At 36.6% G+C, this 26,123-nt stretch overlaps 1 protein-coding gene across 48 annotated transcripts in view; it reads right to left on the bottom strand.

Moving 5' to 3' along the window:
* Nucleotides 1–26,123, bottom strand: part of shot (dystonin-like protein short stop) — a 483,119-nt gene that overhangs the window by 6,888 nt on the left and 450,108 nt on the right. For 24 of the 48 annotated variants that reach the window (XM_065235656.1, XM_065235655.1, XM_065235657.1 and 21 more), the window contains 5 exons: nucleotides 6,750–6,925; nucleotides 6,289–6,443; nucleotides 5,931–6,224; nucleotides 5,667–5,726; nucleotides 5,467–5,529 (listed from right to left, as the gene is read on the bottom strand). In XM_065235656.1, the coding sequence (XP_065091728.1) occupies nucleotides 5,467–5,529; nucleotides 5,667–5,726; nucleotides 5,931–6,224; nucleotides 6,289–6,443; nucleotides 6,750–6,925 (748 nt within the window). Of the gene's footprint in view, nucleotides 1–5,466; nucleotides 5,530–5,666; nucleotides 5,727–5,930; nucleotides 6,225–6,288; nucleotides 6,444–6,749; nucleotides 6,926–24,326; nucleotides 24,485–26,123 lie in introns of all 48 variants that reach the window. The other 24 variants (XM_065235648.1, XM_065235649.1, XM_065235658.1 and 21 more) reach the window with 5 other exon arrangements.

Below are 26,123 nucleotides of genomic sequence, written 5' to 3'. Positions count from 1 at the left end.
GAGCCCGATTCGAAAGAAATGCGAGTCTACCGAGCAGTGTTTGGACATGAGCCTTGGCATGACACGTATAAAGTCACGGCTCATGTCCAATCCTTAGAACCACGGCTTGTGCGACAACTGTGGGAGAATAGAATGTAACCATCTTCCCAGATCACTCTCATTCCATTTTTGGAAAAAGTTGGTGAGGACTTGCTGACGAGTAATTGAGAAAATTCCGCAAAGGCGATTTGTCGATCAAAAATATCGCTTTCCATAACGCCCGCTTTCTCGTTACCCCGAATAGAGCAATGATGGAACCCAGAGTAAAGTGATGTTATAGGGGAGCAATTAGATAAAGTACTCAATTTAGGTCGGATTTCGGTCAAGAAATACGAGGAGTGCTTCATCGGCCTCATTGAACGAATAGCCTCCAGTGAGCTAAGACTATCCGTAAAAATGAAATAATGGTCAGATGGTAGTCAGGCAATTTGCTCTAGTGCGTAGAATATGGCTGCTAGTTCCGTAACGTATACGGAACAGGGTTTTTGCAGTTGATATGAGGCGCTATGAAATTCGTTGAATACTCCAAATCCAGTGGAAGCATTTATGGTTGACCCATCTGTGAAAAAAAAACTCTTATTGTTGCTGACAAGGTGGTACTTGTTTGCAAAAATTAAGGGGACAACCATCGACCGATAGTGATCTGGTATTCCACAGATTGCTTGCAACATGATCAGATCAAAATTTACAGATGAACTATAAAAGTCTTGAGAGCGAACACGATTGTAATTGTGGGAAGAAGGGCCAATTCGTCATGTACTCGTAATAGAGACTCATCAATCTTGTTTGAGGATTTCTGTCGAGCAGCTTCTCAAAGTTTTCTATTACCAATGGGTTCATTATTTCACAACGGATAAGAAACCGGAAGGACAGTTCCATTTAGAATGTTTTGACAGCGATTTGTTTTGAAAGTACACGTGTTTCTGGGGTGAAAGTTTTGTCTCGATACGTGCAGTATTAAAAAAGATGTACTAGATGGAAGACGAGAAAAAAAAATTTATCGTGCACATCCACGTCGAAAACCCGACGTGGTCAATTCGAAAAATCGCGAAAAAGTTGAAAATTGCCGTATCTACCGTGAGAGGTGTTCTCAAGCGGTTCCGTGATCACGCAGTGATGGAAAAAAAAATCCAAAATCAGGAATGGCCGAAAATCACTGTTGATCTTGAGATCAGCTAAATCACAAAGCAGAAAATCAAGGCTGATTTTAACCTTAGCTGGTTTTGTGGTAACACAATCACCAAACGGAAAATCAATACCTTGGTATTACAGTCAAAGTAAGAAACCGAATCTAGAATTCTTAAATGGCGGTGGATGTTGATTTTCCGCTTCTACTCATCGAGCACATTCCGCAGATACCCATATTGCATGGGTTTAGATGCATATTCGCTGTCCGGAAGCCGCCATATTGGATTTTGGTCCGCCATCTTGAATTCCAAAACGGCAGCGGATGTCAATTTTCCACTTCTACTCATCGAGCCCATTCAATAGATACCCATATTTCATGGGTTTCGATGCATATTTGCTATCCGGAGGCCGCCATATCGGATTTTGGTCCGCCATCTTGGATTTGTGCACGAAAGTGCGTAGTTTTGTCATCAGAAAACGAGGCGTTTCTGTGACGGGAAAAAGTGGTTGTTTGTACAAAACGTGTGCAACTACCCTACCCAAATACTCATATCAACACACAAGTGCCGCAAGCGTAGTGTTATCATGCCTATCGTTCTATTGTAAAGATTGTAAATAAATTCAATAGTTCGCATGCCTCTGCCATGGCAGGATGGCCCGATAAACGACCGTGTTTTATTTTCGCCATCTATTCACACACCGTAGGGAAGTTCTGCCCGTGCGCGATCAGTGGTTAATATTGATACCAAGCAATCCTACGTCATCTACGGTCGTGTCTTGGATACAACCCTTTTACTTTTTTCTTCTTCAATATTCGAGCAGATTTTCGTGGAAAATTGAGGAAGTTTTACTCAGTCTATGAGTGACCTGCGTTTTTGTGAATTTTAGCGAACGGAACTTAAATTTGAGTCGGATTCAACGAATGGTTCAAGATAGAATTGGGCTATCTTGGATCGATCTTTGGAATATCGATCTTTTTCATCTCGATTTGCAATTTTTAGAATCGATTCTTTGTCCACGAAAAGATCGAAAAAATCGAGCTCTTCTATCGATCTTCAAAAAATAGGTGTTAACTTTTTTAAGTGTATTTACATCAAAAAAATGATCTACTCTCACCCCAGACTGCGTGGTAAATTTAAAGAACATAACGTCAAAATCAGCAGTACTCCCTACAATGACGTCATTATTTGCGTTTCCGATATTTACGAATACAACAACATTAGAAGGATTGTGTTGCCTGAGGTTGCCTCCCTCCTGTTCTCATTGCTCCTTACCCTCACGACAACATTTTTAATTGAATATTGTAAAGGAAAGAATTTCTTGTGATACCATCGTAAACAAGCGTATAGACCTTTTTGACGTTTAATCGTCGTTCTCTATCTAGTACACAGGGATGAATGAATGGTTTGTTTTTCCACTAATCTGTTTCCCTCTTGCTCTGACTCCTTCAATTTAAATGGTGCATTAGTGTGCGCCGATTAAACGTCAAAAAGCTCTATTCAATAAAAATCAAAAAAGCGATCTACCAAAGATCGATTCTTTGGTATTGATTTAATCAGTGGATCGATTCTAGAGCCAAATATAAGATCGATCCGTCAAGATCGATCTTTCTCTGAAGATCGCCCAATCCTAGTCCAAGAGTGTTAAAGTGACTACCCGTAAAAAAAAATCCAATAAAAATTCAATGATTTTCATTGTCATTGTATCCATGTTATTTACTGTCAAAACATTGGACATTTTTGTCCATCACCATAAAATCACAACGAAATTCATGGTTCACAACAATGAAAATCATGGTATTTGAGAAACTTACAGTAAAAAAGGGGGGTTGTTAAGCATCTTAACAATATAAAAAAGTGATTTTTCTCGAACAAATTTGATCTCATCACACTAATTTTTGTTGTTTGAGCATTGTATCGTTAAAAATCGAAATCCATGTTTTCTCCCGTACAATAATTTAACAATAAATTTTAATGTACTCGAAATTCAACAGTTAAAATCATTGTAATATCGTTGTTTTATTATAATTATTTTTTTTTTCGGGTATAGTACACTCAAAAAGTTTATCACTTATCTGATGTGAATTTCACATAGCTTTCCTGTGATCACATAGCAGCAAATCCCCCGCAAAATCACATGAATATTATGAGGCCGATGAAATTCATATGAAAAATCAAATATCATTAATGTGATCGCACAAATGTTATGTGAAATTTAGATGAATGCCATTAATTTTGATTATGGATGAAAAACTTGTGCGATTCCAATGGAAGCTACATGAAAACTATTTTCGGTGTATAACATAATAATAATATGAGTATATTAAGGCTCTGAACCATTTGGTGGATTTTTTAACTTTTGGTTAAAATTTGACAGATGGAAAGTTATCGATTAACCCTGCTGTCCGAGCGTGGTTATTTCTGACAGACAAGAAGGTAAATTTTGACAACCGTGGGTGAGTCCATCTCGAAAACCGCTCGATCGAAAGCACAGGGATTTTCGAACATAGAGAATAACTTTCGAAACGTCACTTTTAACCACGAGTTTAATTTAACTCGGCAAATGGTTCACAGCACGGCGAATGAGAACGACTCAAATTTGAGTTTAGTTCCCTCATAATCGCCAAAAGTGCAGGAACTCAGCGATGAGTTAATTTGCCTCATGTTTTCCCAGGATTTTCCAGGGAGAAATTCCTGAATTTGAGAAAAGTAAAGATTACATTCATTCAGTCTATTGGTACTACTAGGAGATTGAATAAAATTTTCGTCAATTTCCTCATTTTCCGGCAGATTTTTTAGGTTTTCCACAGGAAACCATGAGACAAATTTTACTCATCGCTGAGTTCCTGCACTTTTGGCGATTATGAGTGAACTAAAATCAAATTTGAGTCGTTCTCATTCGCCGTGAGCCTAAAAGACTGACTCAATTTTCCTCGAAGCACACGGCCAACGAGAGTAACTCAAAATTGAATCGAATTTAACTCAACATTGCAAAAAGTGGGGTTACTCTGTGAATGAGTAAAATTTTGCACGATTTCCCAGTAGGGGTTTTGATCTAATTTCCGTCCTACTAAGCACAATCCGCGCTTTACCTCTCTTTTCTGAACGAGTTTAAACAAAAAATGGAATATTTATGTCAAAGATGACTTGCAAATTTATTCACCTTTCCATACGTTTCGTTGGATTTGAAAAAGAGTCACACATTGTTGAGATATTGTCTAAAATCTAACACTGCTTCTTGATTCTAAATTCGTTCTACGAGTTTCAATTCCGTCCTAACGCATCGAAACGCCATTAGATTTTCTTCGTCCTACGGAAAACGTATACGTTACTATACTATAGGAAAAGAGTATTCGCTAGGAGCGCTTCTTTTGTTTTGAGAACAATGAGCGTAAATATTCATACAATGCGCTCTAACAGGATTTATGTTGTAGCTAATGAACTAACGCATCGGAACAAACCTATTATTGATTTGTGCACTGTGAAATCATTGATATTATCGATCTTTTCTGATCGATAGAACGGAAATGGGCGATTACGACGAAGCAGCGCTCTACCCTATTTATTTTTTTGAAACTGAGGAAAATCGAAAGATGTCCCTCATATTCAAACACAGTTCTAGACAGGGTTCCGTTACTATTAAAACTTGTTTTTCATAATTGTGAAATCATTTGATATTATGGTGATGTTTTGTACTAGTAATTTACTAGCTGATTGTGACTCTCTAAAAGCAAAATTGACTGATTTCATGTGTCAAACACATAAATTATAACCTCTTTTTGTAACTTACTAGCAATTTGAATATTCACTCTTCATGAAAAGTGAATATTTATTGATTCTCAAATTATGGCTCTCTGAAAGAAAAATTAACATCTTGCGTCCGAACGTTCAGCTGTTGAGTTTTCGGTAAAATTTCACAGATTTCGGAAAAATAATTTTAGTGTGTAACGGTTCATTACTTTCGCAGCATTGAAAGCACGATAACTGAAACTAAATTAATGTAACGGCACAGAGTACAACGGTCCTTTCGGTGCACTTTATTTTTAGCAATGAAACGAATGATTTTCCTAAACGTTTATGTTTCAAACTGTGAAATTATGATCATTGTTATCAATGGTGAAATGAAAAACAATTTGAAAAAAAGAACAACGGATACATTTTGGGTGGATACTTCACTCAAAAGCAAACAAAACACAGAAAAAAACAGGGAGAACACAATGTGTATAGCTTTTGCAAACTACTGCAACAGAGGGAACGAAAAGAAAAAAACATCACAAAGATCATCATCACTGATCATTACCCCGTGGCTGAAGAAGAAGTGGAGACGTTGGACGTCTGTCTAACCGGTATCCGGGAGCGATGGCTAGCAGTGTGGGAAAAATTGGGTTTCGGTTAAAATTGCGTCCAGCTTACCACGTATTTTAAACTTTTGAAAAGTTTGCAAACTACATTCTACTCTATGGTATGGGACGAAAATGGAGCTCTGAGTGCGATATTTACCTGCTATTTGGTAGTCCTACTAGTGTTGGTATGCTTGATGATCGACTCATGCCACCGTTTCTAAAAATTGGTTAGAATGCAATTTAGTATTATCAGTTGGATTAATATAGCTTATTAATGTGTGGTCAATGAAATTCTGCTGATATGAAATGCAATACTTCAAGGCTGAAACTGGTGCCATTAGTTGGCTTTAGTTGATTATTGAGTTAAATCGGTGTTGATATTGAGTTCGCAAAAAAAAAATAAGCAATAGCTCAGGCTTACCTTGTGGGGGCAGGCGAAGCGGCACCCGATGCCGTCCTCGATGAGACGCCATTCGTGGTTGATGCGATTCGAGTGGTGCCACTTGTTGTCGAACCTACCGACAGTCGCGATGGCCTGGGAGTAGTCGTTGTACTGGTTAGCCGCCGGGTTGGGATTCTTGACGGGGTGGCATCGTCGGTGCTATCCAACGACAGTGTCGATCCGTGACGGGACGGTGGTTTCGATCCGGCACGGCTTGCCGGCCGGGAGCTAGGTCTCGAGTTTGCTCTCGATCCACCGGGGGTCATCTGAGATCTGCAAGGAGTTGTAGACAATCGTTAGCACGATGCTATGGAAAGAACTTTGACGAGCTTCATACTTGATTGGCACTGAAGTTTTACGGCTGGGCGTCTGGAAACGTCCTGGAGTTCCTAAGCTACTTTCGTTATCACTAAGCGAATCCGGTGTGGAGGCCGACAGTGACGATCGAGACGGTCGCGACATCGAAATCGATTTCGACGAACGTTCTCGTACCTGTTTGCATTTATTGAATGGGAAAAATGAAAATTCAACATTATGCTACGTTCTATGTTTCCCCTTTCCTACAACAGCTGTTTTATAGCAACGTCCGTCCGTGGGATTGTGTATCGACTCGTTTATAGCACCAAGACTCAAACCGAAATTGCATACAAGAAAGGCCTCAATTAGATCACATTCAGCGAGTCCAACAACAACAAAACATCGAACCGAGAAAAACATCGCATTCGATAGGACCAACGAAAAACCAACGAAAACCTAATACAGGGACAATAAGGAATTCCAACATCAACAACAACTTACCCAATGTGTCGACGGATGGCAGTGTGGGGCATGTGGACTGAGTGGAGTGGAGCGAGATCCACCACGCATAAAAGCGGTCCCACTAGAAGCCACATGTAGCGGATATGTACAGGGCAAGTTACCTTGAGCACGCAGCTGCTCGAAGATTGGCATCAGTTCCGCCAAATGTTCGTCGGCTAAAAAAATGAACAATGGGAGGGAGTTTGGTTTGATGATTGCTAGGTGCATTCGCATTGTCACTCGAATGCCGGAACCTAGGACTAGGAAATGGCCGGTTTTATTCGCGCGCATTTTTTTTTAGATCACTTTGGGTTCGATCTGTTTATTAACAACTTCGCTGATTTGCTATTTTTTCGCGGTGTAAAATGTCTGAGAACTAATTTTAGTTTTTTCACTACTGGAAGCAGGGAATTGATATTGTATAATGAACGAGCATTTTTCACACGCACAAAACAATTCCATTGAGGAAAATCGATGCAAATTATTGTTTCGAAAAATTTACATGCAAAACAAAACAAAAACGAAACAACTGAGATGTTCACGATTGTATCCCTGTGACGATGCTTGAGAAACAGTCAGAGATCGTAGTTGGAAAAGAAACATAAAAGACAAACATAAAAGAGGACCAGTAGGTACACACGCAACGAAATAATAAAAGAAAAACGGAAATCACACGACAAACAGATTTTTTGGTTATGGTTTGGATTTGCATTACAGGCCTGATTCAAGGAAATACATACCTTGTGTTTCATTCGCCAATTGATTGGAATTTAGGGAGACCAGAGGGGATTGAGAGAAAGGATTTGTTGGCAAGTGGATTGTTTCGACAGACGGGCACATTTAGATAGTTAACGGTTACAGTAGAACGGTGTTTGGGTGAACGAGATTTTTTGGGTATTTTTCTACAGCTATTCTAAACATTTACGCTTATAAAGCCATAGACACATTTGAAAACAATTTTCATGAGAAGAAAGATCCCAGAATTGAATTACATATAATTTAATGGTGAATTTTGAAGGAGACGCATGGTTGATAATTCTGCTTAAGTTTCAACGGTGTAAACACATTAGAAAATGGATAAATATAATACGAGATAGGTACATCATTTTGAAAACAAACAAAAATGTAGAGTTAATTTCAGTGTGGTGCTATAGAAGAGTTTAGAAAAATTGCTGACCTGGAAAACTGTTTTGATTACCTTGTCGTTGACAAAAACTGAACATTAATGTAATCGTATAAAATACACACAGGTCTTTGGTGAGTGCCTACACTCAGACCTGCTCAATGTACGGCCCGCGTTGAGTTAGGAAAAAATACTCCAGAATATGTCAAAAATAAAGCTGTCGACACTTTAACCCTCTCCTTCCCATGGTAGCATAGGTGGTCCACAACTTGTTGAACCGTTTTATCTCACTAAACCATTATGATTTTATGAGGGTTCTGTAGACCATGATTTAGACTTGAAGAATACTTTAAGTTGTATCGCTATGAGATCCTTATTCTCGTAACCAGTTAGAAACTTTAAGTGCACAAATATTAGCTTCCACATCACGTATCACAATGAAACTGTTACTCCACGGTTGCTGCACTAATTTCGGAAATGGGGCACTTATTTCCTAGATTTGTATAATTGAATATTCGAAGTGACAGTGCTTGTGAACTCTACAAGGAATCACTTTAAAATCTTGATAAAACTTGCAATGTTATTTGGGATGTTTGTTAATCTACCATCCGTCAGTATTCCGTGTGCTCATTATTCTCGCCAATATTTTTTTTTGAGAATGGACCTGCGAAACTACTTGGCGATGAACAAACCACTAAGTAGCTAAAAATCACATTAAAAAAGAAATAAAAAAAAAATGTGGAACTACAAATTTAAAAACAATTAAAATACTCTTGGTTTTAAGCCAAAACTGTTTTTTTATGGATTTGATAATTAGAAAATCAGGGTGTCGACTCAAAGTCGAAAATAAAATTCCCTGACTTTCCCTGACTTTCCAGTCGGTTTTCAGAAAAAATTCCAGCCATCAAAACTTCGTTATTTTAACCTAAGAAGCTACAACGTGATGTGCTTTATTATACCGTAGTATAAATTAAGGTTTGTTTAAAATGAGCAGCAGGGTAAGCTTTCGAAAATACTGAATCGAAAAAAACCAATACCACTTTCGGAAAGGTGATAGTTGCCCCTATCCGATGATGTTGTTGGTTTGCGTGGGCGTGCTTTGGTTCGCGTGTATAGGGCCTTAGAATGTTTGTTTACATATGCTTTTGTTCCGTTATAAAATGTTATGCCTGATATGACCGACTACCTACGAAGGATGTGAATAGGCCTAGGGCTATAAATACGTACTATAATATAATAATGAATAACTACTGCTCACAACTAGGCTCACTATTCATTACTAAGTAATAATAGGAATATTTAATCAATATCGCCAAGCTCTCAATTTGTGTTCATAATTTCACAGCCAAATAAAATTCAACCCGTAGACGATCCTTTCTCTTAACATATAAATTATTGTAAAATAGCAGAGCAGTGATTATTCTTGCTTTGGCAACCGAACCTGAGGATGCACGCTCATGCATTAGTCAGTTTCGTACTCTCTGGAACTCCATATGACAACCGCAGACATGGCAAAATAATTTAAGTTTAATTATCATTAACATTTTATTCTCTCAGTGAGTTCACATTACAACGAGAAATTGCAAGTTGAATATGTGTTTATTTTCGGATTACTTTTAAAAATGTTTATCATTTGAACAGAGAAATTTTCTCCTGCAAACTCTCGGCTTCTTTTTGAGTATCTTGAGCTCTCGGAATTGAGAGCTTCTTTTATACGACGATCCTTGTCTACATGGAAAGCGGATGCGATTTTTCGAACTCGCTGAATAAGTTCATTCAAAATTTGTAAGTTTTACAACCCGCCTGCATGAGATCTGACGTCGCGCTACGACTGAAGGCCCAAACGCAATGTGGGCGGAAGCGGAACGGAAACGGCAAGTTTGACAATTATCACAAATGACATCAAGATGCCTAACTGCAGTCGATTTGATTCTAACTAGTTTTCAATCCGACGAATAGGCTACTCAGATCGGGCTTTCCGCTACCACTGCCGTTCCGCTGCCATTGCGCTTGGACCTTGACTCTTCCCTCATGTTTTCAAAAATATATTCTGCATTTACCGAAAAACCTCTCTCTGCATTGGTGTTGCCATGCGATAAGCAGCAAATCATTTTCACAACCAACAATAGTTCTGAATACGCCGACCAATAACATGTGCCAAAAAATGTCCAGTCGTTCCTTTTTTGCGATCATATTGATCGAATGTGCATTTACCTGTGCAATATTTTTCAGATGATCTATATTAATGAACCTTTCCATAATGCCTTTAACCATTTGAGACATGGCGTTGTACAAAAAAGGCACCATAGGGTTGTCCGTATGAAATTCGCATAGAAATGGCTCAACTTCGACAGCAACTTATTTGAAGAAAGCTAGCTTAATACCACACCACGTTCAGACTACAGAGTTATAACATGTTATAACGGTTGTCAAATAATTGCAACACAAAAAACACCATCAAGATAGTGCTATAACATGTTATAAATCTGTAGTCTGAACGTACTATTAGCCATCAGCAGCGAGTCATTCAAACAGTTTTTAACATCTTGGTAGGAAGCTAACGTTGGTTCGATTTTGTCTTTCTGAACGCCTTGAATAAATTTTCGTATTTGCGGAGTAATTTTGATTGCCCTCTGAACAGTAGCACTATTTTCCAACCATTGGTGACCGCAAAACTTTAACGGGAATATGGTAGATCCAGAATACATCGTGATAAACGCTCTTGCTGGTACATCTGTGAAGATATTGTAGATACCACGCAAATATTTGACAACATCCCAACTGATACTGCGAACACTATCCTTGAATGCATTATGCAAAATATACAGCCCAAAGCGTCCCAGATCTATCAGCTTCTCGCCACCTTTTTGTACCTCTAGCTTCAATTCACATTGGGCCCATCCATGGACACTTGCAGCAACTTGTTCGAAGAGATACCGGTAAGGGCGTCCATAAACGCAGCGAGTAGATCTGATGCCCGGGATCTTCCCAAAAACTTTGACGTCATGCACTGATAACATTTCAAAGATTGTTTTTATGTGTCCCACACATGATTTTTTGCAATGTGATCAACATAATTTTTTCCCTGACCTACACCAAAATTCCCTGACATTCCCTGACTTTCCAGATCATAAATAGAATTCCCTGACATTCCCTGACTTTCCAGGTTTTTTCCAGGTAGTCGACACCCTGAAAATATACTCAATTCTGTTTTTACGCATTTTTTATTTCGCCTCTATTTTTGATCCTATGACCTCAATTTTCAACCAAATTTAATGTAACTTGTTTCAACATCACTAAAAATCAAAGAAAAATCAGGTTTTATTAAAAATTCTGTCTCCATCCTGCATGAGGGCAAAATCGAAAAATTAAAATCGCATAAAAACAGAATTGAGTGTATATTAGGGTAGATCAACTTTATATAGCGGATCACAACCCCCGGCACCCCACAGCTTTTTCGGTTCGTATTGGGATTCCCACTAACTGTGACAAATTTGAATGAATTCGGTTACGAACTGGAATTGCGGGCGAGCTTTAAAATTGGTATGGGAAAATGTATGGAAAACAGAACAAAACTATTGATTTGCTTCTCAATTTTTATCAAAGCTGGAACTTAGGTTGAGAAAACTATACAGAACAACTTCGTCGAAGACCGATTCGACTTCTGTGCAAAGAGCTATTATTTTTTACAGCACAGCAAAAAAAATAGTAATTTTAATATCACATCAAAGTGGATGCACTTCAATCACCGACAAACCGACATGAATGACCATACAAAATAACACGAAATTTCTGCTTAAAGCACACTACCGACATCTGTCTCCATGTTCGCGGATAACGTTTATCTATAAGCCACGAACACGAGTGCAAAATGTGTGAGTTGGTTCGTGTCTGATCTATTCAGGACACGTTAGTTTTATCTAGATGAAAAGTTTCTATGGTTTTGACAGATAGTGTCGCTGCACATTTGAATCGGTCGTTATAGATTTTCGAGCAAAAGTTAAGTTTAAGTTTCATGTCGGTTTGCCGGTGATATTACTTGCCAAAAAGGACAAAATTATCATTAATACAATTAAAATTCCATTTTTTAAAGAATTTTCCCATCTTTTAAACATGAGCAGTTATTTCGAAATTTACTGGTTTTGTGATCACGAATAAAATTGAATTGACATCACGAATAATTAATGTGATTTTGTTTTTAATTTTTCGGTATTGAAGAAATTTTTTAAATCCACTAAATTTTCGATGAAACATAAAACATAAGCAGTTCTTTCGAAATTTAAAAAAGCCGCGTAAAAAACGACCCCCGCGTAGAAAGCGACTCCAAATAAAATACAGCCTTAACATAGTTGAAGATGCTAATTTGAAATAAAAGACTAAAGTTGTAATTTTTATACGATAGGTGAGGAGATGAAAGTATAGAGTTGATAGTTTTGTAAGAGTACGGCAGTATGAAAATTGTATATAGAGAGTAGAAAGCGAGCAAGGACAACTTTGAGGAAGGTACTAATCGGGTTGATCATCTCTCTTTACCAAACTCCCCAGTTGGAGAGGGATGGTGAGGTGGTAAAGAGAGATGATCAACCCGATTCGTACCTTCCTCAAAGTTGTCCTTGCTCGCTTTCTACTCTCTATATACAATTTTCACACTGCCGTACTCTAACGGAACTATCAACTCTATACTTTCATCGCCTCATCTAAGCTTTGAATTCGAAAAATCATGCAAAAAAAAAATACTTTAATAAGAATGTGTGGCACGCCAACTGATATGACGAATTTCACGCCAACTCGACAAATGGTTGGCAGCACCCTCTTCAATGAAACTTAGTAGATATCTTAACATCCTTTACTTAAGAAACTTTGCGTACTTAATTTATTTAAAAAAAAGGTTCAAACTTTTTTTTTCGAATATTTTATGACTCAAAATTGATAAGTCATACAAAAATGTTGTCCGAATATGATTTGTAGGACATTGTATGAGCTTTAATAATAAATATAAAAAATATTACACTTTTCTGTAAACTAAAATTCTCTTCAGTGGTAAATCATTTCGGTAATATAAATTACTGGTTTATCGGTAATCATATCTCTTTTACTGCATGGTCATCATTTCATTACTGAACAATTGTTCAAATTAACTGAACAAACTGTAATTTGTGATAGTGCGTGGAAGATCTCTCAAAATCTTCGAAAGCACACCAGTTTGTGAACAAAATTTTGTAGTACGAAGATAAAAGTGTATTTTGCATGAAGTTTCAGTGAATTTTACTTCAAGTTTTGGCTTAAATTGCATGATATGACGATTCGATTGAACCTAAATAATGGAATTTGCCAACTAAACTCGACTGGATACTCCATAAAACCGATATTTTTGCAGCACATATTTTAATTCCGTCAATTTATTCTCACAAAAACTCACGTCTATTATTTCTCATCTACGTCTATGCAAGAATCCCCCGCACAGTTTTTCTATCGCTATTTTGCGGGTATTTTCTTATAAATTCAACTGATATGACTAGTTGGAGGTTGACTTTAATAATATGCATAAATCAACTCAATTGGTTAGAGAACAGCCGGGAAATAGCGGGGCGGACGGAACTTTCCTCTATTCAGGAACTCAGGCTTAAAAAGCTTATTTGCATTTATTTTTTGAATAAGAAAACATTCCGTGATTACTGAGCTACTCAGTTATCGAATCATATCATTTGTATATTTTACCCGGAAGCTTTTCAAAAAATCACTGACTTGTCGTCACGCTAAAGCAATCGTTTCAGTAATATTTGACAGCTCGCAAGAGTCCCTGAGCTACCAACTACTCAGGATCTGGTTTCATTACCGAAATGATCGCCGAGTTCTCAACTGTTCTATTTCATCCATGCACCTCCCAAATTAAAACAAAACACGACACGAAGCCTCTGACTTATAAACCAGATTAAGTTAAGTGTACAATGATTTTTTTTGTACATGAATTAGGAATTACAAAATATTGAGAGACGTCTTACTCGACAACCACTAAATCGAATTCAACTCAAGAATTTTCAAACGAAAGGTAACATGATCTTTTCGAAAGCTTTTAAATATTTTTGTAATGGTTCAACTGGTTTCGGATATATGGCCGGAACATGTTATGGTGACTACGGGTCACTACGACAGATCAAATTGCATATATCATAAACAAGGTGGTTTTCTAACCGCATGAGGAACTGGTTTAAATATCATGACATATTCTTATTTTCTACCTTACCGATAGGCAGTGATGTCATGATCATTAGAAAATTGATATTTTTCCGCTTATACGCTCTCAATATCACGCGTGATATTGGAGCAAAATATAATGCTTGATATTGATTTTACAAGCTCATTTGATATTGCGAGACTATTCACAACGTGTGAAGTTGAAGCCTCGATTGAAGCTGAGAGTTGAATCGACGCAAAAATGATTCCGTTGCACCTTGTTTTCTGAGAAAGAGAAGGTATAATAATCCTATCTTTTTTTTCTCTTCACCGATGTCAGACACGAAGCGACTGCTGCTAGCTGTTATTTGGAAGTTTCAGATGCGTTCGGCTGTAAAGCAAACATCACGAACCTCAATCTCACCACAGTTTGGAGAGATTTGCAACTGGTGAGTTTTGTAAGCTTGATATTCCGAGCTGCGACATCACAGCATGCAATATGAACCGCAATTGTGATCTTTTTGATTTTTGTATACGAAAATCAAGATTGTGGTGGTGATGAGATTTGATTTTTTGATACTTTTCCAACACTGCCTATAGGTATATATCATTTCCTACTTAAGTTTAAATGTAGTTACATTACAAAACGTCTCCTTTTTTCTACCAATAGGTATAAATTATTTCCTATTGAAGTGAAGATGTAGATACAACGCTATGCATTTATAGTAAAGATAGAGCGAAAGTAAATTTCTGTAACATTCAAAAACAATATTCTGATGTAAATCTTAAAAGGAAGTTTACCGCCCGAAAATAAAATAAAATATTTTCGGTACGTTTTTATTTTGCTAAAAATATTGGGAAAAATTATCAAACATCCAAGAAAATCAGTTTCTTCTTTAGATTTTGGACAAAAATTACATGTAAACATATTATTTCTATCTCATCATGAAAAAAATTGGACTCTCAGCAAAACCGAAAAGTCGATGTTTTGATACTTACCCTTAAGTACCTATAAATGCCGTGTTTATATTTCGAATCCTAAGTGCAAACCGAAACAAGCTGCGTTTCTTAACAGCGGTATGCATTTTAAAAATCCATTCCATGGGATGAATACCAGCATTTGTGAGTCATGTCGCGCAGTGATTGAGCACAATAGATATTCTTCTAAAAAATGGCACTCCGAAGAAAAGGATTCAAGTTTCATAGATCTGTGCGATCCACAACCATCAACAAGTGGTCAGCAACAGTAAGCATCATCATGTAATCAGCAACCATCAACAAGTGGTCAACAAACTGATGATATACCAGATAAGAACAATTAATAAATCGATATTTTAAATTTAGGCCGTTTTTATTTATAGGTTAAAAAGTACTTGTTGGTACACCTTACAGGTACTTATTAATTAATATGTTATTCTTTTCTTGCCTTACAGGCAGAGTTGCGACCTATCACAATCACGATCGCCAAACAGCTGATGGTAGTAACGCTTTGTACATTCCTATCAATGTGCTCGTCGAAGCTCTCTCCATGATCATCCATCAAGTTGACGAAAGAAGTAAAAAGCAACTGATGAATGTCGTCTTCTGTTGTGATGGTTGTGATCCATCACCGATCTGGTCATTCCCGACAATCACGACACTCATCTGTGCTCGTTTTGAAGCAGTTGCTGCTTTGCTTGCTTATGTGAGTGTGTTGGTGAGTGAGCCCAACAGCTTCCGTTTCATGTTGCCTGCTTTGTTTGTAACTCACACAGTCGCGCCTGCCGAGACGAACTTGGAATGCGTAGGCATTGTTTTCATTTTCTTCTGTCGTTTCGCTTTTTCTCATGATCGTACAGCAGAAGTCTTCACTGTTTTCGTTGTGCTTTTCATCATCAGCAGCGAGTGTAGCGTTTTGCTTGTGAGCAGCGACCATTACTGGTGATTGTTGTTTGCCATGGCTCTAACTCTCACTCCGTGACAAAACGATCTGTCAGCGATAGTCGGTTGATGCGAAGACGAGTGTCGCGTGAGTGTCATGATATTTTGCATAACTGCTTACAGGAGTACCGTCAATTCCATCATCAGTGTTCAATAAGGCTTAGAAATAATATGTAAACGTTATTTTATATAACACATAATAAAAAAATCTATGAAATAAAAACACTATTTGGAATGAAATTTATCTGCTTAGATTACATTCAGTGCAAATACAAAAAAGTTTTTTGAAGAAAACTCAATTTAAAAATTTTAAGTTATTTTTTTCAGTGTTGTATTTATTTTATTTTTTTATATTTTATTATGACAGCTGATGAAATTTTCTTCATCACATTTAGAAAATATTTTTGTAGGACTTTGTAGTATAAGTATGCAAAGTAGAAGATATCCTTACACCCACAAAGTTTCATTGAAATTGTTGGCGTTAAATTCGCGAAGTGCGCAAGTCGACTCCCATTTTATACCGAAAAAATATCATACCAGGTATACCTCGATATAACGTAGCTGTCACTTTTGAGTTTATCGTCAGTTTCTAGCAAACAACAATTCTACCACACAAATTAACATTACGATTAGATAGGGTATTGTCTCACCTGTCCGATAGTACTATTGTTACTTTACATGATTGAATTGTTGCTTGTGAGAAATCGACGATGGAAGTGAAAAGTGACAGTTACCTTATATTGAGGTATACCTGCACAGCAAAAAATAAATTTTAATATTACTTATTATTATTAAAATCAAAAATCTAACTTTTTTGTTTGTAGAAATTAAGGTATACATTACAAAAGTTGTAGTTGAGCTAATTTCAAGCAACTTTGTAGAAGAAAACTTTTTTGTATTTCTTAAATCGACCGATTAAGAGCTATTTTCTTGAATTGAACTAGGGTGTCTCTAAAAAAAAAACAGTTGTTTTGCTCTAGTTTTCTTATCCCAAGTAACAATTTTGGTTTTATGAGGGTTTTGTAGGTCATGATTTAGACTTGTAGACGGCTATAAAACCTCGATAAAACCTGCAATGTTACTTGGGACTTCAAATTTCTCAGCAAGAGTGTCTTGAAATAACATTTAGATCTTCAGAAAAAAAATAAGAAAACTAGAGCAAAACAACTGTTTTTTTTTCAGAGACACCCTAACTCAATTCAAGAAAATAGCTCTGAATCGGTTAATTTAAGAGATAAAAAAAAATTTTCTACAGAGTTGCTTGAAATTAGCTCAGCTACAACTTTTCCAAATTCCATGTATACCTTAATTTTTTTTTTTGATTTCAATGATAATAAGAACCACCCTAGAATTTAGAGTCATAAAAATGAAGACCTAACTATTAGGAACAACTTTATAGAAGAGACTTTTAGTCTAAGGTTTCAATTTCAGACTCAAAACATATCCTTCCACTTAAATCTGCATTCTGGACCACTGTGCATTGGGTTCACTACGGCATACGGATGAAAGTAGATCAAACCGATTCGCTAGGAGCGCTTCTTTTGTTATGCGTTCTTATAGATGTAAATATGTATACTATACGTTCTTATAGATTTAACTAAACTTTTGAACCGTAAAACGGGGTCAAATTGATCAGCGGAGAGTATTTCATCACTAAGGTTTCTCATTAGGGGTATTCACTAGGTGCATCGTACACTAGACTGATGCAAAATTTTCCTTATTAACATCCCAAAATTGAAGCTCATTTGGTAGGAAACTGACTTGACAGAAACCGTTTGAAGTTTATATGGAAATTACTATGGGAAAACCAAACTTTTTGTTCATTATCTTCTAGCCTTTTGGCACATTGCACTGTTTAAACGTTCAATAGCAATTCTTATAGAAATTTTTCTTAGCAACAACTTTGCAGAAGATCGTTTTTCAGCCAAACGTCAAATTAAATAGTTATTAATTGTTTAAGAGATTGATACACGCAGAAAAATGGATTTTTGTTTCAGGGCCTAATGTATTTTGTTATTGATTCAAACATATTGTATCACTATTTCAACGAAACATATTTTTGAATCAACAAAATGGTTTTTATAATCAACCAACAGATTATTGACTCTACAACCGGTTTGTTGATTCAAAAATATTTTTCTTTGAATTAACCGAATAATATATTTGAATCAATACCAAAAATATATTAGGCCCTGAGCCAAAAATATATCCATTTGAATTTAAAAATCATTTCTCTGTGTGATATGAGGTATGATCAATCAGTTGTTTTGTGGGCAACACTGTATTGTGCAGTGGACATAGAAGCCATGATTTTTGTGGTCTATTGTAGGCGCCAGGAACACCAATGTTGCCTGCTGAACAGTTGATTGATTATAATCATAAGACATTAGTGACTTCAATAATTAATAACTGTTGTTCCTTACATTTGATCGAAAAGTCTTCCGCAACAAAGTTGTAGCTGAGAAAATCTCCTATTGGTGCAACTATCAATCAAGTTTTGTGTTCATCTAACAATTCACTCTGTTTTAGAAACTGATAGCTGTGCTTGTAGCACATTTCTCAGCTACCATTTTATTGAATACCACTTTTCGATCAAATGTAAGGAACAAAAGTTATTAATGATTCAAGTCACTGATATCTTATGATTATGCTCAATCAACTGTTGTTTCTGGTGCGTGGAATAGAGCACAAAAATCATGGTTACTATGTTACACTGCAGAGTACAGGGCTGTCACAAAACAGCTGCTTGATCATGCCATAAGATTATCAATTCCTTCAACAATAAATAACTATCCAGTTTGACGTTTGGCTAAAAAACGATGTTCCGTAAAGTTGTAGCTGAGTCCCATCAGAGTAGCTACACACCAAATTTAATTTTTCAATATCAGTAAAACAGATTGCTGGATCATGGTCAACAATCAAATGCTTTACTGAAAAACAGCAAACGATATTTTTACCGAGAAATTCAGCTAACATAAACGATTATTGGTCACCCAGTTAAGAGCTGGCAAACTGAAGTGCTGGAAAATTCAGCAGCAATATTTTGCTGGAATGTTTGCTGATCTTTCATCAAGTCTAAAATCAGCAAAATTTTGCTGATTTTCAGCGATTTAAATTTGGTGTGTAGAACGTTTAAACAGTGCAATTTGGAAATAGGCTAGTAGACAATGAACAAAAAGTTTGGTTTTACCATAGCAATTTCCATATAAACTTCTAATGGTTTGTGCCATGTTAGTTTCTTACCAAATGAGTTCAAACTTTGGGAGGCTGATTTGGAACCGTGTGAGCACTGTGGAACGAAAATTTCAAATTTTGCATCAGTCTTATGGTCATACAGCAAAACACATTAAACTACGCATCAAGAACGAAACGAATCTTCGAATATTCTACCAATACTCTGTGGTTACTCGTTGCGTTGTTTCGGATACCGGTTGCAAAGAGCACAATCAACATTCTCTAAACAAAATGGTCATGAGACACATCAAAACACATCGAATTGATGCAAATTGATCGATTCTATGAATATAATGCCATTTTGCTAGTCATCTGTCTACAATCACCTAATTCGACTGTTCCGTATACCGTTTCCGGAGGCCACAATTGACTATCAAATAAAAATGACCATGAATCTCATCAATCAGATTAAACCGATGCGTAATGATCGTTTTTGTGAACATTATGCCATATTCCACATTGCTAGTGGCCATTGACCTAATCCAGATTAGTTAGGTATTAGTTCTGGAGGCCACAATTGACTTTTTCATAAAAATGATCATAGGAAAGATAAGTAAAATAGCATTATATTCGCTGAATCGATCTATACGCATCAATCGGATGTGCTGATCATTTCGGATGTATTTTGATGTGACAAGTGATATTTTATTTTTATTTTTATTTTTGAAAAAGTATGGCCTCCAGAATCTGTATCCGGAACATCCTATTTAGATCAAAGGCCAAGAGGAATTGTAAAAATGGCATTATACAGATAATTAATCTATACACATAATTTAGATAACGATTTTATTTTTTTAAAGTTGATTGTGGCCTATCGGAACCGGTAATCGGAAAATCCGGGTTCAATCACTGACCACGAGTAGCCAGAAAAAAGTTAAAAATATTCGTAGCATTGTGTCATGCATCAGTTGAATGTATTTTTATGTGTCCCATTATCATTTTTATGAGATAATCGCATGTGATTTCCGGAAGCCGTTTCCAAAACATCCTGATTTGGTAAAAGGCCACAAGACATTAGCAAAAGGGCATTATATTCACAGAATCGGTCTATACGCATCAATAAGATATATTTTCATATTTTTATGAGGTAGTCTATCCGAAAGCGGTATTCGAATTATCCGGTCATTGGACATGAGTATTCAGCAAAATGGCATTATATTGTCTCGCATGATCATTTTCATGAGAAATTCGATTGTAGCCTTCAGAATCGGTATCCGGAACTTAGACCTGTTCATTTTAAACGAAATGTTCGGAATGTAACGGGTCAACCGTGATTACTGTTCGTCATGTTAATTTGAACTTCTGTGCAAATTTTCAGCAAAATCGGTGATGATTTAGAGGTGCTTCAAGTTAATTTTATGTTTATAAGGTAATTTACGGCTTATAATATTTGTATCTCGAGACTGAAACTACGAAAACTGCTGTAACAACTTTCATAGCAAAGCTTAATGTGTTATCTATCAACTTTGTAAACAAAGGTTGACTATTCAAAGTGATTTTATCGAAGTTTGACTTAGTTTCATGCTCGAAGATATCTTAAAAAGTGAAGAATTTTAAAGTATTTGTTCTACGAACTTTCCACCCATATGATATAAAAATGTGTAGTCTACGGCATAATGTTCCTCATTTTGTTCTAGAAATTTCGTTCAAACATAATTTTTGTGTAGATTCCATAGATTGAGAGATAAAAATCAGAAAAGAGGCCGTTATAGCTAAAATACACAAGACGACAAAGCCAATAAAAGTTCAATTAGATTGACAGAACCTAGTTGCATTGCTTTTCAATGACGACCGATGACTGTTTCATTGATATATGATTTTTTCATAAATATGAATCCTCGGTAGACGTGTTTTTTTTTATCAAAGGCAAGTGTCACTCGAGCCATAACAGCAATTTTTAAAATAACAAACATTTTGAATGGCTCGAGTGACACTTGCCTTTGATAAAAAAAAACACGTCTACTGAGGATTCATATTTATGAAAAAATCATATATCAATGAAACAGTCATCGGTCGTCATTGAAAAGCAATGCAACTATGTTCTGTCAATCTAATTGACTTTTATTGGTTCTGTTGTCTTGTGAATTTTAGCTAAAACGGCCTCTTTTCTGATTTTTATCTCTCAATCTATGAAATAAACACGAAAACTATGTTGGAATGAAACTTCTAGAACAATATGAGGAACATTATGCCGTACACTACACATTTTTATATCATACGGGTGGAAAATTCGTAGAACAAATACTTTAAAATTCTTCACTTTTTAAGATATCTTCGAGCATGAAACTAAGTCAAACTTCGATAAAATCACTTTGAATAGTCAACCTTTGTTGACAAAGTTGATAGATAACACATTAAGCTTTGCTATGAAAGTTGTTACAGCAGTTTTCGTAGTTTCAGTCTCGAGATACAAATATTATAAGCCGTAAATTACCTTAAAAACATAAAATTAACTTGAAGCACCTCTAAATCATCACCGATTTTGCTGAAAATTTGCACAGAAGTTCAAATTAACATGACGAACAGTAATCACGGTTGACCCGTTACATTCCGAACATTTCGTTTAAAATGAACAGGTCTACGGAACATCCGTCTTAGGTTACTGGGCTCGAGTAACCAGAATTCGACAAACAATTCCAAGATTTGATTCATACGTGTCAAATTGATGAGTTTTGCTTTGTCGCAAGACCATTTTTATGTGAAATCTGATTGTAGCTTCCAGAATAGGTATCCGGAACATCCGGATTAAGGTCACTGGCCACTAGTATTCAGAATATTGGCAAAATGTGCGAAGATTCGTTTCATTTGCATCAATTTGATGTGTCGTCTGAGACAAAGTTGTAGAGGGAAATTTTGCTTCCAGAGTGTCGCAATTAGCGATTAGGTATAACGAAGAGTACTCACTCATCGTGATTAATCATTACAGCTAAAATAGCTGATTGTGACCCCCTGAAAGCAAAATTTACAGGTTTTATGTGGCCCACTTTGTCACAATAAGAAAAAAATACTCATTCGTCAGTTGGTGTGCAATTGCTCACATAAACTTTTTTTTTTCATTGTAATTTGCATACAAATTACCATCATAGGTCAAATTTAGAGGCAAAGACAATGCTTTTCTCGTCTAACAAAATAATATAAGAGAATGCTAGGAATAAGGAACATATTGTTTAGGTTTGAACGACCCAAATTAACAAGCTTTCGAGCAAGCATTCCAAATAAGTTGTACGCAGTTTGCATCCACTATCCATAAAACATTATCTCTTAATTTTGAGCTAAACATGGCTCACATAAAAAAATGTGTGCGTAATCTAGCGTTAACTAAGTGTAAATCACATAAATTAACATGTTTTTTTTTTCAAATAGTTTACTTGACGACCTTAGTGTTGAAACCTCAAGCCACTTAAAATTTAATCAAGTATTTGTTTGTCATTATTACTATAATGACCTGATTTTGACAATTCTCCTTTTGAAATTATGTTCCAATGTGTTACGGCGCCCAGCCCTTTTTCAGTGGTTTTATTGCACAAAAAAATTACCTTAAACCTTGAAGATGAATGATTTGGTATTACTGCTATGTGAAATTATTGAAAGATAAAAGCCTGATACGTGGAGGGGATGACAAAATTGGGTCATTACTGTTACAATGTATCTTGTCTTTATGTACACGGTAAGAAAAGAGTACCCACTTTTACCTACTTTTGACTAGTTTGTCTCCTTTTCTCTTTCTAACGGAGGAGCTTAACCACCAAACAAGGGTAGTAAAGTGTGGAACCCAACGTACAGTGTAATCATGTTTACCCAAAATAGTACAACTAACTTACTTTTGCGTAGAACGCGAATGGAAAATTACGTACGAATTGCTCACAAGTAAATGAAAACTGGTTTAACCAGCTTTACCTAGTTTCGGTATCCTACACTTTAGTGCCGAGATGAGTGAAATGAACTTATTTCTGGGTACTTTTTTCTTACGGGTAGGTTTTTTTTCAATTATAGTCACTTTAACGCTCTTGGGCCATTCGTAACTTGTCCGGGGTCCGGGGGAACTAGTGACTTTGGCGTGAGAGGTATTATATCTGAACCGTATCAGTCCAAACGCATATTTCTGGGAACCTAAGATGCTCAAATCCAAAATATTCAAAATTAAACCTATAGGGTAAGATGGCGTAAGATGCCACCCCGGAGCAAGATGACTTTTTGCAAATTTCTAATAAATTTTCGACACATTTTCAAGGATTTAAGGTATTTTGAACGCCAAAAAGTCATTTTACCCCGGGGGTGTGCCTTACACCATTTTACACTACTAACAAAACCTCCACTTCCTTTTGTTTATCTTACCATGCGTCTCCATTTGGTGTTTATTCGTTTGAAATGTTGTATGATAAATAAGAATATTTTTCCCAAATAACCTTACATGTTTTCACCATTTACCAAATAAACTACCATTTACATCCAGTAAAACACTCAAAAGTACTCACAACCCAGTTGTTGTAGTAGTAGAAGTGAACCAGGATAGAGAAAATCACCTTCATTCTTCTCCGCAGTGGAATGGTTTCAGATTCAAAACAGGAAAGGAGACCTCGATAGGAGCAACACGACGAACCCTTTACGCACTACATAGAGATTATTTACACTAAATTATCGACAGCCCACCAATCAGATTCGTTGTGCGGTGAAACTCCCAAAACAAGAAAAAGGTGTCTTTATACGATTCCCGTGGTTGTTCTGGTGAAGTAGATATAGGTTTCTGATTTCGGTTTGAGTACTTTTTGTTGTTCAGGTTCGGGTGTTGAGAAAAGAAAGAAACGTCATAGGGAAACAGAAAAGGGGGACAGGTTTGGTGCATTACAACGATAGAGGTCGGCAAAGTAGCGTCTTTCTAGGGAGTTGAACAAACTGGTGGGGGGCGGGAGACACTCCCTCTACGGTGGATTAGCATTGCTTTACTCGCATACGCACATTGACTCACGGCGCTCACGCATGCTAATTGGCATCTTTGTAGTAGATATGCTTGCACACTTAAACACAAACTGGACGGACATCAGACACTAGTTGTAGGAAAGAATGTGGTTGTGTGTTGTTGCTGGTGGCTGCTCTCTTGACAGAGAGTATTGGGGGAATATATTTACCTTCACAATCGGGCCCTGGGTCGGGATGGGTGAGCCCGTTTGAGTCGATCCCGAACCAGCTGAGCCGGACATGCGCGGCTTAAAGACAGCCATCGATTGCGATACGCCGTCGGCCAGGATGAATTGCTCACGCAACTCGATGTTGGTGCGTCCCTTGGCTGTTGGGGGTTAGGATTTTTGTATCGTTTTCAAACGTGCAGCAGCATCATCAGCATCGATCAGCACACGGTTACGAGTAGTTTTTTTTTTGGTAGAAGCGAGGGTGTTAATACCGATTGGTTTGTCGTTGTTTTAGAGAGAAAAATTCACAAAACGGAAATGTGGTTTGTTGGTTTTTTTTTGGTGGCGGGAAGGTCAGGTTCAGTTTTGAAGGAAGGAATGCAGGGTTGAATTCAGTCATTCGGTCCAAGGTCGGTGTGGTGCGGAAGTGGTGGTTCGGTTAACAGAAAAGTAAAAGAAAAATAAGAAAAATTTCGAATTGGGTGTGGTCAAAATGTTGGATTTAGGTAAATTTAGATTTTTTTTGTAAAAATAACCCGTCACCACAGAGAATGTTGAGGAAGTTTCCAGTTAGCAGAGTCAAAAATTGTCGAAAAGTGGGTATTGAGGGAAGGATTTACACGGGAAATAGGGATAAGATGTAAAGAAAAAAGAAATACATAACACAATGAATAAAACAACTCAAAATCCAAACATATAACAATAAATGAAATCTTAAAAACTAGAAATAAAGACAATTTTGATAGATTGTTGCTTATCGCTTTGGTTTCAAACAGTGAGTTTTAGGATAAACAACCATCCTTGAATCGGATTAGCAACTAAATGTACTTAATAACTAAATCAATGATCAATAGAAACAACAAATCTACAAACTAAACTATGTGCAACACAGTTGTGACATTGTGAGTGTGTAAAACCGGCGTGTGTATGTTTCTTTGAGTGGAGTGTATGAAAGCATAAACTAAAAGGGCAATGAGAGTGTACTTTTGTCGTTGTTGTTGTTTGGCAATCGAATGAAATGCAGTCTACAACGAACGACGGTTCTGCACGTCTTTAGCTGATGGGAAATTTCAATTTAGCATTTAATCTCTGAATATGAGTGGCTTTCAGTTTTTCACTTGTACGAGCTTTCTTAGAACTTTCAATCAATCTTCTTCCAATTTGTCATCCGTCTGATTTGAAAAGAGCAATGAATTCCTAACACAAACTAATATGAACTAAACACACTGATAAATGTACAAACGAAGCACATAATGGTAATACACTACTACTGAATCTCTTACAATCAAAATCATACAGAACAAAAAAGTGATGCCAACTTAAAAGCGTTAAAAGTATGTACAGACAAAGCGTTAAAATGCACCCAAACCATCAACACGTACGTGCTAAAGGGGAAGGTGAGTGGGTAGATTAATTGCATTTTTTTGTTAGTAGAGCATGCAGCGCTTTACTACGTTGAGGGAAATTTTCTGCCGCGGTTGATCCATAAATTTAGGAATAGTTTTATGTGTAGCACAGTCAACTCTCTCTAGCTTAAATGTGGAAGAGTTCTTAAAACTCGATGGACCCTTCACTTCAATATCGAGTTACGGAGACAAATGTAAAGCATTTGTATGGAAAATGTACTAAACTTTGAATGTCCATCAAGTTATATTATATCGAATAAAGTTTTGATTGGATAGCAAATTTCTTTAAACTTTAATTACTAGGAACGTAGGAACTACATTTATGTGTTTAAGAATAAGATTTTTTTTCCATGAAATGAACAAGAGTTGCTACATAATCAGATTTTTTTTA

The sequence above is a fragment of the Ochlerotatus camptorhynchus genome, unplaced genomic scaffold, assembly GCF_037179485.1.
Source record: "Ochlerotatus camptorhynchus isolate MF236.1 unplaced genomic scaffold, CSIRO-AGI_Acam_v1.1 ptg000503l, whole genome shotgun sequence".
In the NCBI taxonomy this organism is placed as follows: Eukaryota; Metazoa; Arthropoda; class Insecta; order Diptera; family Culicidae; genus Ochlerotatus; species Ochlerotatus camptorhynchus.
This window is presented reverse-complemented; position numbering and strand designations above follow the sequence as displayed.